Here is a 17731-nt window from a genome sequence, read left to right on the forward strand (position 1 = left end):
CAGTGGCAGCCTGGGGAGTGGAGAGGGTGGGGTTCTGGAAGCTGTGCTCTCAGGAGGACCAGGTGTTCTAGACTCAACTCCACAACATATGGAAGCCTCATCTCTCTGTCCTGTGTGTCCCTCTCCATCTCAGGACTCATATATCTCCTGCCTCAGGAATTTATTTCCTTCACTAGTAAATTTAACTCCTGGAAAGATTGTGAAACTTATTCATTTAAGATGTGCTGGAGCAATGAGACCAGGAACAGAGGCTACTAAGTTACACAGCATTACTGTGGCAAGAGTTGACTGATACACTTATTTCTCCAATAGCTGTTCTTTCCTTTTCCTTTGGACACAGAAACCTGGTTTTAGTCTGGGCAGTAGTGTGCCTGGGCAAAAGATTACATTTCTCAGCTTTCCTTGGTCTGCTGGATGGGATTCTTAGAAAAGGTCCCTAAGAGATGGGTCAGAGAGCTCCTCTGAGGGCCCCTAAGGGCAAGTTTGTGTCTGGGAGCAACTTGGCATCACTCAGCACCCAGCACCGAATATTACTTTCCCAGCACTGGTAGTGGACCAGCTCTGAGCCATCGGGGCACTTTCCGGGCCACCTTCCAGACCAGCTCCTGGCTCAGTTTATTAACAGGGTAATCTGAAAGATCCTTAGGAATTATCTAACCTGATTTTTAAAAAATATATAGAAATAGGGTCTGAGACAGGGAGAAAATTATCTCAGTCACATGCAGAGCTAAGAGCAGAACTTGACCAGTTCTTGACTCTCCCCCATATCTTCTGGACTTACTAAATAACTACACAGTTAGAGGTGGGAGGGTAGAGAGTGTGGCTGAGAGCCCTGATTCTGACATAAGCCGCCTGGGTTCCTGGGGAGCTGGCACAAAGTTCATCACCCTGCAGAAATACTAAGTCGGGGAGGGAAGACCCAACCTCCCTCAGTCCTGCCCTGGAGCACTTGGCTGGGTTAGATGGATTTGGGTCCATAAAAACACCTTCCCAATCCTTCATGTACAATTTCTTCCAGGAACTCCCCCATCTCGCCCCTTCCTGTTCAGATCATCCAAGTAAACCAGTACCCTGGAATGACATGGGTATCCTGGTTTAGAGCCAGGGGAACATATGTGGAGTAGATGCTACTGTTCCCTTGCCCAGATCCCCTTTACTGGGCCAGTGTACCTGTCCCCTAACTGATGTGATGTTGCTGCTAAGGCTGCATTGCCACGCCTTTCTCTGGAGAGCCGCCCTCAGCCCACAGGAGCCACTCTGACCAGAGTTGCTTGGGCACATTAGCCTTTACCCACCTACCCACATCCCTAGGGACAGCCAGCAGCCAATGAATGACTGATACTTCGGAACAAAAGGCCAGTCTTCCACGCTCAAGGTGAGACTAACTCTGTGCTACTCATGCTCCAAAGTTCCCTGCACTATCAGGTTCAACCTAGACTCCAGTTAAAGCTCCCTCTTTGCTTAGCTCTTTCCCGTCCTATGTCATTTCCTTCACTCCCTTATACATTTCTCTTGAGGGCTCCCCCTCCATAAATCCACCTTCCCATGAATCCCCACATCAGGTTCTGCTTCTTAAGGAAACATGGAAGCTGCTTTTCTTTTTCTTCTTCTCCTCCTCCTCCTCCTCCTTCCCCTCCTTCTCCTCCTCCTTCTTCTTTTCTTTTTTTTTGAAATACGAAAGCTTTTGAGTGCTCTCCTACCTTCCAAATTCGATGTACTGGGAGAGGGCCACAGAGGTCTCTAAGCTTAGCAGCAAGAAGTCTGGCCTAGTGAATAGAACTGAGATTTCATCAGAGAAAAGCTTAAGCAACAGCATTCATTGATCAAATATTGATTAGGCATCCACTACATGCCTAACAGCTGCTTGGCACTGGAGGATCCGGTGGACCTACCCTGACCCTCTAAATTAGGTCAGAGGGCTTCTCAACTATCCCTTGATTCCTTTCAGGGCAGCCGGCTAATGACAATCAATTGACTACACGGAACCTTGGAAATGCTTTAATTTCTTTTAATGTATAACAGTTACGCCTGAGTTACAGAGGAAGCGCTTACAAGCAGGTAGTTAAAGCAAATGCCAGTTTCTCTTTCTAGTCTACTACTCCATATAGCTGAATAAATTATGGTGCGATTATATTTAAACACATACCCTTGCGCCCGCAGGCCCACGCACACACACCACTCACACTCTCATGCACACACACTCGCTTCCACATGGAAGAATATGGCTGTGAGTCAAACACGGAAGCAACCAAGTTGCAATTATTAGGAAGAAGGAATGATCTAGAGTGCTATGTAGATATTTCCCAGGTGGGGGATTGGCCATGTTAGAGTTGACAGAAAAAGCATTCAATACACAGTTGTCTGAGCATTTCAAGATGGTGGCCCGAGTACCCCCCCATTTGGTCTTGGTTAGGACAGAGCTGTCAACTCAAAAAGCGTCCAGTAGTGAAGGGCACATCGGGAGCTTGGCAAGAACATCAACCTGAGAGAGGCCCCAGAGAATGTCTTTTTTGGGCAATCATGGAATTTCACCAAGTTCCAGGATCCAAATCTCAGAATGCTTCGCCAGCTCCATCTAAAACAACGTTGGATCTCGGTGGAGTCTGGGCAAAGTCTGGGACCTGTTCTGCTCTCAAGCCATAGTCAGATTGGAAATCTGACCTTCTCATTTTTCTTCTGGGCAAATCTCCCTCTTCATCCTTCTTTCTTTCTCTCTCATTCCTCTATCTCTCTTCTTCATGTTCTTCTGGCAAAAGAATGGCAAAGGTAAATCAAGTAAAAAATAACAGTATAAAGCATAGCTTGGTTCTTACACATCACTTTTCTTTTTCATAGCAGGAGAGAAATACCAATGAGAAAACAAAGCAATAAAAATGAAAGAACCCAACAGAGCCTGGAATGTATAATTTGAAACACACAATATGCAGATATATCCCTACAGATGGTCCCTGGCACTAGCACGACACACACTGTGGGGGTTTTCTTTCCATTTTTAGTATATATATATATATATTTATATAAAAGTCAACTTCCTATAAACGAACAGCACATCACCACATTTCCAACTAATGTACAATGAGTTCAGAAGAGGGACTCCCCCCCCCCCATAGGTAGGACCAACAGCTACTTGTGATAAGTTGGAGGAAACATCTCTTATTTTGCTACAGATTCTATTTACAGGAATGGATGGGGATTGTTTCTGGGCTGGCCTGGCTGCTGGGATTCAGGCCTTCTTTCTCAGGCTGTGGTCAACCCTCAAGAGTTTGAAGCTTTGTACCTCTCGTCCCAAGTTCTCTCTCTGGTGAAGGTGTGAGCTGCCAGCACAAGACTGAGTTTTATGAACTGAGTTGGCTAGACACATTAATACACAAGGTTTTAGGGAAAACCTGCCACAGTCAGGGTCTCTTTCTGAGGGGGCTGGTGCTCCAGGGGGAATAAGTCCCATTTACTACCAAGATGGTGGCTTGGGAGAACTCCAGAGAAGTTGGACATCATGAGAAGTCACTTGGTTTATTCCCATTTCATCACAGGGGGCAGATATTTGGGATTGGTCCTAGCATAGGAATGTCACCTCCTGGGGGTGAGGCTGGGCCGTTGTGATGTCACCCGTCTGAGAGCCCTGCTCCTGGGTATGTAAGGGGACTCAGATGATTTCTGAGCCAGGCCTCCAGGGGGAAGGATTGACCATTCAAGGAATGTGGATGAAGATTGTGGTTGATCTTAAGAGCTGCTTCCTGGCTGTGATGGTTACACACACAGGGACAAGGTCACCAAGGGACGACACAGTCTTTCTGTCCAGAGCTTGAAGAACCAAAAGTCTCCTGCAGTAGGTGCTCCAGTAGAAACCTTGGCGGAACTCCATGGGCTACACGTGTCCAGGTATCTGCTGCTACCAGAGAGTTTATTTGTCCCCACGTGGGAATAGGTTCCTCTAAACCAGAGATACGAGCCACCCTGGCCACTGTCCAGGACAGACTTGATATTACCAAGTCTGAAGATGAGAAACAGGTGAGCATTTCTCGCAGAGGTGGCATCCATGCAGGAAAGTGTCCTAGCATCTTGCCAGTCCAGTTCCCCAGTAGGAGGAACTCAGGTTGACTCCCAAAGCAGCAGGCCTTCCCTCCGGGAATGTCTTGTTGGCTGAGAGCAAGTGGCACGTGTTGAGCAGAGGTGGCCTCACGTGCCCAGGTGGGGACAAGCAATCTAGCCCAGTCTCTGCGGATTCAGTGCTGTGTCTCCCCTCACAAGTGCCTTTAACCTAGCAGCACTTGAGAAAGGTGATCCGAGTGTAGATTATAATCATGGTGATGGTGAAGATAAATATAATTTGGTAAGTGGGTGCAGGTGGTGAAAAGTCCCAAGGGAGGCATAGTCAGGGGCTTGAACCATTCCCCAAAGGTCTCGAATTTTAAAGAGAAGGGATGTGAGGAAGCCACGGGTGTGGCCAAGGCAGGCGCCTTTCCCCTATTCTCTGGAACCTTTGGCGGTGTCTGTCCAGGAGTGGTGGCCCGAAGACTGGCCACATATGCCCCTGCCTAGCTGTGCTGGATGAGCAGACAGGGCCCTCTCAGCCTAGAGTGGATCAACACTGAAAGGTACCACTGTCAGTGGGACCGGGACATGCTCCCCTCCCCCGAAATGTTTAGGGGGAATCGGTGGTCCTGTCTGTGGGTAAGCAGTCTTTGCTGGTCCAGGAAACCTCCTCCAGAGCTCCAAGGCAAGCTCTCTGCACCCCAGCAGCTTCAAGGGCAGATGGAGGTCCCCTTCCCAGAGGGTCAGGTCTCCGAGGGAGGCTCTGTGAGGAATCTCCATGGGCTGTGGACTTGAAGGCATAGAGCTGCAGCCTTTGGTGACAAAGGTCTGCTGCTCACAAGCAGAGGGACCCCAGCTATGAAGCCCCCTTCTGAGCCTACACTATGCCTCCTCACACAAGACTTGCTCCCTTCCCTGTCCCATCTGATTCAGAGAATGAGAAAACTGAAGGGCCCGTGGGCTCCCCAGGCCCCACACAGGGGGGGCAACGTTGGAATTTGGGCCTCAGTCTAGGCGCCTGCTGCCTCTGGGTGCCTGGGTTGGGTCCTTGTACCTGGTGGCCCACTGCTGGTGAGCCCTGCCCCCTGGTAGGCCTCTTCCTGCTCTTTCTGGTACCCCTGCCTGGCCTAGATTCCTCTCCTACACCTAGCAGAGGTGTGTGGGGAGGGTCCTGGAGTCCTCAGAATTCCTAGGTGATTCCCCTGGGAAAACCCCAGGGCTAGGGTCCCCTCTCTGCTGATGTCCCAGCATCCAGAGGAGGAACAGGCTGTGGTTCTGGCTTTGAGCCAGAGATCCACCTGGGAGGGCTGGCTCCCAGCACTTCCAGCTGAGAGTGACCCTGTGAGCTCCACCCCCACCTCTGGCCAGGGTACTCACTGGAGTTGGGTCCAAAGAGCTCCAGTACCTCATCCCAGACACCATCCTCCTTTGGGTGCCCAAGGTGCTCTATTCAGGGTGAGCTTCCATTTCTGTGCCTGAGAGCACAGAGGCCGGGACAGGATTTGACTGGGGGGAGGACTGCAGGCGGACCAGAAACCCTCCTGGGGAGAACGTGGAGGGGCAGACTCCAAGGGGGTCACTCTGGGTTCCTAAACATAGGTGAATGGTAGACTGGCTGCACATCTCCAGAGGGTTGGCTATGAAAAGGGAATGGGCTCCTTTCCTGGCCTCCTAGGACCCCAGGGCGATGAAAGGACTGAGGCTGGGAGGCTCAGGGATCAGTAACGTTTGGGCTGGGGCTTGGTCTGGGGCAAGTCGCCCCAGGGGCCCTAGTAGGCCTGGCCAGTTTCCACAGGCAGGAGTCCCAGCACAGCAGAATGCTCCCCGAGCTTCATACGACGCTGTGTGGAGAGGCTCACGTTTTTGGCCAGATAATCAACAGCAGCTGGAGGGAAAAAAGAAAGAGAGAGAAACTCCTAGAAATTGAGGTTCTTTTTGCCTATTCTTCCATCTGCTCCACATCAATCCATCCATCCATCCATCCATCCATCCATCCATACATACATACATACATACACTTATTCAATCGTTGATTCATCCATTCACCCTTCTGTCCAGCTGTGCAATTGTTCTTCCATCCATCCATCCATCCATCCATCCATCCATCCATCCATCCATCCATCCATCCATTCACCCATCCATCCAACTATCCATCTATCCGTCCATCCGTCCATCCATCTCTTCATGAAGCTCTTTCTCTTACCTCCTCTCTAACTATTCAGCAAATGTTTACTTAACACTTATTATTGGCCCAGCTCTCAGGTTCTGTAAGAAGGTACAGAGGAGATCCACATGGCTGAGTGAAGAACTAGTTCCAACACACCTGTACATATGTCCGCTATGGGGAATGTCCAGTGAATCCCACGGAGCCCAGGCAGTAACAAGGGCAAGGTCCTCTGCCTTCTTTGGACACTGAGCCCAGCTCATGCATGAGGCAAAGCAACATCCCTTACTCAGAAGCAAAGCAGCTTTTGCTGTTGAGCTGAGGGGTCCATGCAGAAGGAAGATCCAGGACCCTGATATGCAGGGAGCTGAGACCTTTGGCCTTGAAGTTCTGGCCATTCAGAAGAGGGAGATGAGAGTCTGCAGGTGTGTACTTGTGTGTATGTGTGAACAGTGGAAACAAAAATCTCTGTGTCGTAATGGGCACTGATGTGCATGTTTGCACATGATCAATGCTCACACATGTACATGTGGATAGATGCAGGTGGGCTTTGCGTACCTGTGTGAGGAGAACAGTGCGGATGCCTGTGCATAGGTAGGTGCGTACAGATGAGCTGTACCTGAGCCAGGTACACGTGTTGGTGTGTGTGTATGTGTGTGTGTGTGTGCAGGTGTGACTGCTAGGTCTGCATGTGCACGTGTTCTGTCTTGACTGTACGAACTGCGCCTGCCTGAGGCCATGGCAGAAATCAGCCCTGACCAAGTGATTTGGCTGGCATGTGACCAAGGCCTCTTGAGACACTGAAATGCCAGCTCCCAAGCTGGAATCGGTGGCTGTGGCCAATCCAACCCCTGGGACCTCTTGGATCCAGAGGTGAGAAGAAATGTAATGAGCACTGCCTTGGAATCACGAGCCCTGGCCCAATACTCTCCCTGTCACCTGCCCACTGAGGGACCCTGTGGGTAGAGCCAGGAGGTGTGGGCATGGCCAGCAGGCAAGACTCAGGGAGGAGAGATGGGCAGTATCAGTAATTGAGGCCATATTCCCTAGGGGTTCAAATCCTGCACCCACCAACTTTTACTGTGTGATCTGGGGCACACCAGCTCACCTACACAAGCCTCAGTTTCTTTGTCTGTAGAATGGGGATGATGATAGCACCTAGGTCAAAGAATTGCGCAGATGAGGTGAGAAAATGCGTATGAAGAGGTTAGCCAGCGCTGCGCCTGGTACCCGGTGAGCTCCATGGCCTCGGGCTCTCATAGGATCGGGACTCAGTGAGCAGATGTGACCTTTGATGGAGGCAGGAAAGAAAGGAACAACGAATGGAACACTCAGAAACCCAGCTCTCTCCTGTTCATGCAGCTTTGGGCAAATCACGTTGCCTCTCCAGGCCCGTTTCCTTGTCTGTAAAATGGGTAGAACAAATCCCAGCTGCCTCAAGGGCTCTTATGAGGCTCAAATGAGAAGATGTGCTTTAAGATGCTGGGCATAGAAGGCTCAGGGATTGCACCTAGATTCCCAAAGGATATGCAAATGTCCTGGGGTTTTTTGGAGTGCCTGGCTGGGCCCTGTGTTCCTCAGCTTCTCAGGCTCTAGGGCCGGAGTTGAGCCCCTGAGTGCTGTCCCTGAGGTCCCTCAGCCTCCAGGCTCCCAGCTGGTAGCACAGAGGTGGTGGTGGTGGCCAGTCTTGCCCTGCCTTGGGTCTGCCCCTCGCTCCGGGTGGAAGCGTGAGAAGCTCTGATCTCTGGCCTCGGGGGGAGCCTGAAATTCAGGCATCTCATTCTCTGCTACTTGGAGCAGGTCTATATGTGTCCCGGGCCGACCTGGACCTCGAGGAAGCTCATCTGCAGAGAAGCAGCAGGAAGAGAGGGAACAGCTACCACCCACCGAGCTGGTGCTCTGCCCATACTGGTCTAAGTGCGTCCCGTGCACTCTCTCAGTTCCACGATCCCGCTGAGGCCCAGCCCGAAGACACCGTGTAACTTGAAAGATCACATGGCTCTTAGGTTGGGGAGCCAGGATTCAAGGCAGGTGGTCTGATGACAGCTCCTAACCACCCCCACGCACTTCACCCACAGCCTCCTACAGAGTAACCCCGGGTGTGTGCACAGCGCGTTAGGGGCTAGGAAGCACTCTACACCCCAAATCCTGCATTGGTCCCATTTTCTACTCCAAGAAATGTAAGTGACTTGTCCAAGGTCACACAGCCAAGTCAGATGACCTTTCCTGACTCACTGAAGGCTCTGCCCACTGCCCCTGATTCTCTCTCATGCCCAACTCTGCCGGCCTCCACAGCTCTTCCCAGGGGTGGAGTAGAAAGGTCTGGCTCGGAATAACCATCAGAACGACGAAGCCTGACCCCTCATGTATTGTGCACTCGCTGTGGGCGAGGTGGACACGATCTCATTTCATCTCTCAACAATCCCAACAATTTCAACAATGGTACAGCTGTTCCCATTTTACAGAGGTGGAAACTGAGGCACAGAATGATTGTTGACCCACAGTCAGGCACAGCCCGTGAGCTGGAGGAACCTGGATTTGTCCTGCTTGCACCTGTGGGCACTCTGTGTCGTCCTTTTTAGCTTCTCCCGGCTGCCAGCCAGGGCTCAGAGCACAGTAGGACCCACGCCCTGTCAAGGTGGGCAAGGAGACACCAAGAAGTGCAGCTTCACTGGTGAGCAGCCAACTTGAAGGGCACCCTTCGTGCCACAGAGCCTGCCTGTCCCTGGGGTTGAGCCAGGGGCCAGTGAGGGCAGGGCTGTGACATTTCCCATTACGGCCTCTGTCAATGGCCCTCCCTGTCCCTCTGTCTCTCCGTGTCCCCTCTCCTCTGCCTTGTGCCCGTGCCTGGGCTCTAAATGTCTCAAATTAGATTAATCAGGAGTTGGCAGGAGATGCCAACCAGTAAACAAATCTCAGCCGTCAGCGCCTCGTCAGCCCGCAGCCCCAGAGGAGGACCCTTCTAGACACAAATTCTTATTAGACTTGTCAGATCTATTAAAATTCTTTTCACACTTCTGCGTTCTATCAGCCCCATCATTAGTACGGCCCTGGCCTCTGGGAACACCAGGGCCATATTAATCTGCCGTGTGCCCCGTCCCTGCCCCCCTGCCCCCACCCCCTCCAGGGACAGGAGAGACAGACTGATGGACAGATGATGGCCAGGAACAAGAAAAGAAGGTGTGCAGGTGTCCCTGGGAAGACAAGAGGCCCAGGGACAGGAGTGGACTCTCCTGCCGAGGAGTCTGGCCACGTGTGCGCTCCACGCCCGCCTGCAAGGGAGCCTTTCTGAGGGCGGGGCCGGAGGCGTGGCCGTGTTCACATGGGTGCGGGATCTCGGGCGAATACCCTCTCTGGGATCCACTTTCTCATCTGTCCAGGAGGGAAAAGCATGTACACCCCACAGGGCAGCCATAAAGCTCGAAGCCATGTGTACAGACACACATTAGTGAACGCTCCACAGACACACATTAGTGAACGCTCCGAAATAAATCGGTGTGTGTGCAGCTCTCCACGTATAGATGCCTGGGAGGTTGTGGACGTGAATCTACACAAAGGTGGGCCGAGGTGTGTATCATTAGTGAGTGTCTTACATGAGTTTGTGGTTTGGCCAAAAGAGAACCGGGTCGGAAGCTAGGGGACCTGGGATCCACCATTCACCTCCTGTGTGACCTTGGAAAAGTCCCTAACCCCTCAGAGCCTTAGCTTTTGCATCTATGAGCTGAGAACAAATACAGTCTACTTTGGGTGGGGTTTTGAGGATGGCGTGAAATGAGGAACTTGCCATCTGCCCAGTGCCTGCTGGCCTAGACTCATGCATGGGACAGATGAGAGCCAGGGACGGGTGCACCTAGGCATGCACGGGGGCTGTCTGGGATGTGCACTCTTGCACATGGACTGGGAGCCAGTCATAGGTGTATTCAGTCTCCCATGAACATGGGGCAGGTGGTCAGTAGCAACGTGATATGTCCCTGTCCCTGGCTGTCCCAGAATGTCAAAGGTGAGGAAGACAGCACAATGGAAAATCTCTGGGTGTCTAATCTTTGGACTCCCATTTCCCAGATGGCAAAACTGAGGCTCAGAGGCAGGGTGACCTGGAGGCAGAATGAGTGATAGTGCGGCCAATTCTCCCTTGGGCCCCTCCCTCCCAGCCAAAGCCTGGAGCCTTTGTGGGGGTGGGGTGGGATCCGCCCTGGGATTCCCTCTGGATAGGGCTGGAGAATATGGCTCAGGAGGAGCTCTGAGCCACCCCTGGAGGAGCCAGCGGGTCAGGGCTGGAGCTAGAGGGGGAGAGTGGGGAGAACGGAAAGGAGGGAGGGAGGAGGGGGAGGGGAAATGGCTCTGGCCAGCTTCTCCCGTAGCAGAGGGGGAACAAACACTCCTTTCTCGCCTCCTGGGCCCTTTCCCTTTTGATCCCCCCTCCCTTGCAGCCCCCATGCTGACTTTGGGGTTAATTTTATTTCCGACTTGGGCAGGCACCCCTGGAGCAGGGCGCAGGGCTCCGGGTGTGACTAACGCCCGCCCCAGGCCGGGGCTGCCGCCTCCGCGGAGCTGCTCTCAACTCTTTATCAAGAGCATGTGTGTCCCCCTCGCTCCCCCGGGAGCAGGGGCTGGGGCAGGGCCTTGCCCTGGGCCCCTCTGGAAACACTCGGGTGCACATGTGTGAGCCCTGCTCTCAGCCATGCCTGCACACACGTGCACTAGCCCCTCACGCACTTGCTGCTCACGCGCGCAACCCCACGCAGGCACGGTTACACACTGGCCACACCGTGTGTCCGCGCCCCGATGCACAGCTGGACACAGGCACGTGCAGCCACGCCTCTGCGCGCACCGTAGCGCACACGCACCTGGGTTTACACACGCAGCCGTAGTGTGCATGTCCGTGCGCATGTACTCCCGAACACCTATGAATCCACAGATGCCTACAAGCATCTGGACACGCCAGAATGCCCATGTATACATGCACACGGAGCCACACGTATCTGCACCCTTACACACATCTGCGCATACGCTTGTTGCACATGTCCACAGAGTGACATCTGCGCATCACATAAGTCACACGCACAGGCACACACGTAGACACTCAGCCCCATGCACACACCTGCATGTACACTGAAACACGCGTGTGTATGTATGACGGACACATAGCACCAAGCGTGTGCACCTGTGTGTTCAGACGCACGTGCATATCATGCTGACGCTACAGGCTCATTTAAACTCAGATTTATGAACAGCCATGTGCACACATACTCACGTATGCAGCTCACACAGTCACACATACAAACACACGCCTACACACGAGGACGTGTGTGCAAACACGTGTGCTAACCTACACAATACACACAGGCACACGAATCCTACGTACCTGTGACATGTGTATTCACGCACACACACACACGTGCACATACACGCACCGAACACGCACATACGTGGGGCCGGGGCCATGAACACAGCTCGGAGGTGGAGGCTGGCCCAGCTGGCCCTCATTTGGCTGCAGAGGCCAAGGCCGAGCGAGGAGGAGCGGCTGGTGTGGGGCAGGAAGCGGAGGTCAGTGAGGCTGGGCCAGGGCTGCTGCGAAGGGGGGCGGAGGGCGCCCTTAGGCTGGGACCTCAGCCTCGCCCTGCACGCCCTTTTGATTAGTTTGACACCAGCAGGTGAGGCCTCTGCCAGGAGGGGGGCAGGAGGGGAGGCTGGTGACCTCGGTTCCCGGGGCCCCGTGGCCTGCCCTAACACTGCCCCGTCTGGCAGCTGGAGGCTGTGGCCGGGTCGGCCTGCCTTTTGCAGCCTCTGGCCCGAGGGTCAGCTTCGTCCCCCGGCCCCCGCATCTAGGCAAGGTGCCAGGGGGATGGTGGCCGGGGAGGGCACGTGAGACCAGCTTGAAGTTTGGGGCAAACAGGGCTGAGGACGTGGGGGGGTACAGGAGAGAGATGAAAATCCAGCTGTCCCCCCACACCCGGGGGCAGAAAGGGGCAGGGTCTCCAGCACCGCACAGTCCGCCACGGCAGCCACCAGCCACATGTGCCCATCGAGCCCCTGAAATGTGGCCACGCCACCGAGGAACCGGATTTTACGTTTTAATTTAATTTTATCTAATTTAAATGTGAAAACTGAAATTCGATTTAGCTTAGTGGTTGGGAAACTTTACAGTATATTTGGAACAACTTGGGTGTGTAAATACACTTCTCAGCTGTAATTGTATGAAATTTAAATACAGATCGAGTAGTTCCAATGAAAACTTCGTGTCTGAATTAAGATGCGCTGGATTTCAAAGACACTGCATGAAAAAAGAAACGTGAAATATCTCATTCGTAACTCTGTATGGATTATATGTCAAAATGACCATCGTTTCAGATATACCGAGTCAAACAAAATATGTCAGCGAAAATCATTCCACTTGTTTCTCCTTACATTTTAAACCGTGGCTACTGGGAAATTTTAAACGCCCTTTGTGGCTCTTAGGACAGTTCTACGGGACAGCACTGTTCTAAGGCCACTGTGGTGGGAGTGCAGGGGCCTGCCTTAGTATCGGTTTAGGACAACAGCCCATTCTTTCTGGGCCTCGATCTTCTCATCTGTGAAATGGGCACCCCCACCCAACACCACCTTGCAGCTCTCTACAAAAAGACAGACCGTCCTTGGAGCGGGGCAGGGAAGGGGAGGAGGACGCCTGGGGCGCCAGGCACTCACTCTGGCCATACTGGCCGTACTGGTAGCCAGCCACGGGGTCCACGCTGTAGCCGGTGGTGCTGTAGGTGGGCGGGCAGTAGGACTGGGAGGTGGGCAGGCTGTCTCCCGGCTTGATGGAGTCGGCCCGCTGGCTGCAGCTGGCCGAGATGGAGGTGGCCGAGTCCAGCCCGCCGTGCAGCGGGGAGATGGAGAAGTCGGCCTGTGGCTGCGGCGGCACGGCGCTCGGGTTGCTCAGAATGCTCATCACCTGCGGGGGAGAGACGGTCAGTGTGGCCCGAGCGGTGTGCACAGGGGCTTGGCGGACGGACCCCATGGACACAGTGTGTATGGGGAGGGGGTACAATGCCAGGCTGGCCCCGAACAGGCCTTGGCTGGGATTGCTCCCTTGAGATCCCTGCACAGCACCGGGAGCCTCCGTTTCCCTGGTTTGCGCGTCCTTATGGGCAAGACAGTTAGTGGTTTCTCCTGCTTAGGTCCTGACCCATGGAGAATATCCCCGGGCCTGGCTCTAAGGGGCCCCTGGTGCTCATCTGATGAATGAATCAATGCATGAACGAACTAATGATGTCTCTTCCGTCAGACAGGGGCCCCTCCAGGACGGGGAAGCTGCACCTCCCCCGTCAGACTCGGATGCCCCCAGCTTCCAACACAGAATTAGAACAAGACTCTGGATCTGGTCTGGCTTCACCCCTGGTCCTGCGGCAAGCCTGCTGTGTTCTTGACTTTGAGATCCCGCCCCTACAATGTCAACATCCATGGCCAATGCTTTCAAAGAGCATCACGGGTACCTTCCTTTGACTCTGGTACCTCTCAGATGTCTGTGATCACCACCCCCTTCCCTGCTCGGCCGGGACAGCAGAGAGGAGCTCACCACCAGTGCTGGCGACCCCAGACCGGCAGGGTGAGGCCCATCTCTAAATACTCAGCTTAAAGAAGCTGGTGTTGGTTCGCTGACGTGTTCACTTATTCATTCAACAAACACGCATTGATGGTGACTGCAGCCCCAGGCCTTAGGCAGGGCCCTGGGTTTTTAGAGGAGGAAGAACCATGGCCCCTGCCCTTAGCAAGAGGGATGTCTACATCTGGTGGGGGAGGCAGCTGGGAGCCGACTGTCAGGAAATGAAGTGGTGAGGGGCAGGACCCAGGGAAGGGAACTCAGCCAGTCTGGTGGTCCAGGAAGGCTTCTGGAGGGGGTGACAGCTGCTGTCCAGCTCTTCAGGTGAGAGTGGGGAAAGGCGGTGCAGGCAGCAGGTGTCCCTCCGTGTGCGGGTACGGGTGTCCCGGCCAGTCCCAGGAGATGATGGAGAGGCAGGCCCTTGTGCAGCTGACCTGCAGGGCCCAGGACCCTGGTGACCTCCTGGTGATGCCACACCCCTTATGGGAGGGAGGCTTCCGTGTCGGGTGGGAAGCCGAGCTGCTCACCTGCCCAGCAGCGAGCTGAAGAAGCAGGCTGGGGTCCGTGCTGAGCACACGGCTGCATTCTCTGATTTCTCCACTTGCCTCTCCGGAGAAGGCAGGCTAGGGGCATTGGAACAATGATCTTGTTGTCAACTGGATACCTTCTGGAAACTTCTACCTTCTCCTCTGCGACTTGTCCCTACCATAGGCACTGAGGCAGGGCGGGGGTCAAGGGCTCAGATGTGGAATCCTCAGGCCAGGGACAGCCCCTGGGCTTCTGCGGTTACAGCCTCAGATGTCCCTTAGCATCTGTGACTGCCTGCAGTCCTGAGGAAAAGACATGACGACTGTCCCTAACTCAGAGGGTGGCTGGGGGGGGGCGGATGAGGTGGGGTCTGCATGCAGAGGGCTCTGCGCCTGGCCAGCGCTCCCAGAAACAGGGCCCCAGCTCCCTTGGGGCTTCCTCTTCCCTTTCTCCTTGCTTTCCTTCATCTTGGCATGAACTCATGTGGCTCTCCCAATCCAGAGCCCTACAGAGGTGTTGAGGCCGAGCCATGATGCCCCTTCCTCAGACGAAGTGACAGAGGCCTTCAAAAAGCTGTAGCTTCTCCAGACCTCACCACAGGGCTGTGGGGAGCAGCTCGGGGTCCAGAGGCCTGAGCCCGCTTGTCTGCTAGGGTCAGGACTGACCCTCCAGGATCTGACCCCTTCAGAGGTTCTCACTCCTGGGGCCGGCAGCAGCTCACACCCTGGGGTCCCTCTTGGCTGGCGCCCCTTGAGGCTGGGGCATGAGCACAGCCTCTCCCTGACCCTTCCCTGCATGCTCCCAGCACAATCCCCTCACCCTGGGGTCACCCTCCTGGATCCTTTCACTCCCCCTGCCCCCCCCAGAGCCAGAGTCAAGGGCACTAGGCCTGGGGGCACAGCTGGGAGGGCTTAGGTGGGACTTGACGGTGTATCAGCCCCTTCAACAAGGCAACGCGGGGATGAGTGCCAGAAGGGGAGAGTCCGGGCAAGTGTCTGGCTTCTTTGGGCAGTGGCCAGACCCGCTGAATCTCCCAAACTCACCCTCTTTCATGGGAGGGTCTATGGAGGGGTACAGGGGTGGGGGCAAGAGGGACCCCACGAAGGGGGTGGTGTGTCAGGACGCCTGACACCATGGGGCTGTGTCTGTTGCTTTCTGACTGTGGAGATGGGTTCTCCGGGGCCTAGGAAATTTGGTGTATGTTTGGGCGGGATCTTAGGGCGAACTCAGGAATCCAGCACTTGCCAGGGGGTTAGGGGACCTGATTCTCTTCTGTGTCGCCTGTCAGGTACCCAATCTAGACTCCACTTTCCATCTAAATTAAGAAAATCACTACCTGTCCCATCCCCCCTATATAAACACGAACCCTGCTCTCCCCTCAAAGGAAGCCTGGACTCCGGGAATAGATTCAGAGGCTCAGGGAAAACACACAGGCCCCATTTCCCTTCTTTCAGGAGGATAACTGTGGGCTCCGGGAGACTCTCGGGAGGGTCTGTCAGCTCTGGTGAGACCCCAGTGTTATCCTTTGCTCCTGCACACCGCCAAGATGCCAAGCCCAGAAGAGACAATGGAATGGGAGGGGAGGGAGGGGAGGGAGGGGAGGGAGAGGAGGAGCATGTTTTGGGATGGGCTGGGAGTTATGCACGGACAGTACTCATCCTGCAGGACAGAGACACCCCCTCCCCCCCGAGAACTGCCACACATCTGACCACAGCACTCAAGCATTACCAGTGGCGGGACACCTGGGTGGCTCAGTGGGTTAAGCATCTGCCTTTGGCTCCGGTCATGATCCCAGGGTCCTGGGATCGAGCCCCCGCATCAGGCTCCCTGCTCAGCGGGGAGTCTGCTTCTCTCTCTCCCTGTTGCTCCCCCAGCTTGTGCCCTCTCTCTCTCTCTCTCTCACTCTTGCTCTCAAATAAGTAAATAAAAATCTTAAAAAAAAAAAAAAGAATTATCAGTGGCTCCTTGTTACCTCCCAGATAACCAGGACAAAGTCTTCTCGTGATCAGACCACTACCGACGTGTTCTAATTCCTCCCCCCTTCCTGCCTTACACTTTGTGTCCCGGTGACACCGAGTGATATGGTGTTTCCCGAAGACATCTGTCATTCATTCATTTATTCATTCAACAAACATTTCACAGAGTGCTACCATGTGCCAGGCTGCAGATAGGGCTAGACCGTGAGCTCCGAGAAGGCAGGATAGAACTGTGGCTCACCCCCCTTTGCCGCCCCAGCACCGACATCGTGCTTGCTACATACTATGAGCCCAGAAAAACCTGGTTGAATTCATGGCTATCACTTAGCAAATCTTGAGCAAGCACCTATGATGTGCCAGACCCTGAGCTGGGCACGGAGGCGATGGCAGTGAGCACCAGCCACCCCGTGCCCTCCGGGAGCTAGCCTCTCAAAAGGAGGCTGACAACAAACCAACAAATAGATAATATAATTGCTGATACTGACAAGTGTTTATAGAGGCTAAACAAAGGGGATGAGTGCAGTAGTCGGGCACAGAGCTCCCCGAGAGGTGATATCCAGCAAGACCAAAAAGAGCCAGCCACGGGAGGATGTAGCAGAAGAGCTTTGCAGGCAGAGGAGCGAGCAAGTGCAAAGGTCCTGGGGTGAGAACACACCCAGCAGGTTTAAGAAACAGCAAGAAGGTGAATGTGGAGAGTGAAAATCCCAAGAGCTCCAAGGCCTCCTGGAGTTTGTCAGAAGTGGCTTGTGTGGTGCCCAGTGGCTTGGAAGGCCTCAGTATTAGCTCGGGCCGGGGAGATTTTCCTGTAATGGGATTTGTTCAATGGGATTTGCCCTGGAACATCAAATCAAATCCACATCTGGGATAGGTGTGAATGGGGATGTGAGGAGGCTGCTTACTCTCTCCCAGAGTCCCTGGCGGCCTGTGGATCAAAGGGCTGCCATTTCTTCCAACCCCGTCTCCAGGCATGGCAGTTTCCAAGCAAGTGGGATAGGACCCAACCGAGGAGACGTGGGAGCATTGACTCCTGGAGCAAACAGGCTATTATTACCCTATTATGCAGAAGGGGAACCTGAGGCACAGAGAAGTGGAAAGGCACACCCGAGATAGATCACACAGCCAGGAAGCGGCAGGGTTGGGATTTGAACCCGCGTCTCCCTGACCTGGAGAGTGCTGCCCTAACAGGCTGTGCCAGAGACTGTGGGGAGAGAGGCCCTTGGCAACCCTGCGGTGGGGAGCGCTGTGGACCCAAACGGCCCTCCGCGGCCTCCGGTTGGCCCCTGGGCCCCTGGGAGCCCCTCTTCGCCCGCAGAAGCAGGAAGCTTTGCCCAGGGTTAGGGGCCCAGCCGAAGTCTGGGGCCTGCAAACTTTTGAACTTGAGGAAGTCCCAGTCTGATGCGGTAATCCACCCCCCTCAAGAATGCTAAGGCCTCTCCCCCGGTGGGTTTT

At 54.2% G+C, this 17731-nt stretch overlaps 1 protein-coding gene across 2 annotated transcripts in view; it reads right to left on the reverse strand.

Annotated features, from left to right (window-relative positions):
* Positions 1 to 2022: 2022 nt before the first annotated feature.
* Positions 2023 to 17731, reverse strand: part of PAX7 (paired box 7) — a 98583-nt gene continuing 82874 nt past the window's right edge. For both annotated transcript variants that reach the window (XM_045782306.2, XM_045782307.2), the window contains exons 8-9: positions 12884 to 13130; positions 2023 to 5917 (exon numbers count right to left, since the gene is read on the reverse strand). In XM_045782306.2, the coding sequence (XP_045638262.1) occupies positions 5802 to 5917; positions 12884 to 13130 (363 nt within the window). In that variant the 3' untranslated portion in view covers positions 2023 to 5801. The remainder of the gene's footprint in view (positions 5918 to 12883; positions 13131 to 17731) is intronic.

The sequence above is a fragment of the Ursus americanus genome, chromosome 33 (assembly GCF_024610735.1).
Source record: "Ursus americanus isolate L20-20 chromosome 33, mUrsAme1.1.p, whole genome shotgun sequence".
NCBI classification, from domain to species: domain Eukaryota; kingdom Metazoa; phylum Chordata; class Mammalia; order Carnivora; family Ursidae; genus Ursus; species Ursus americanus.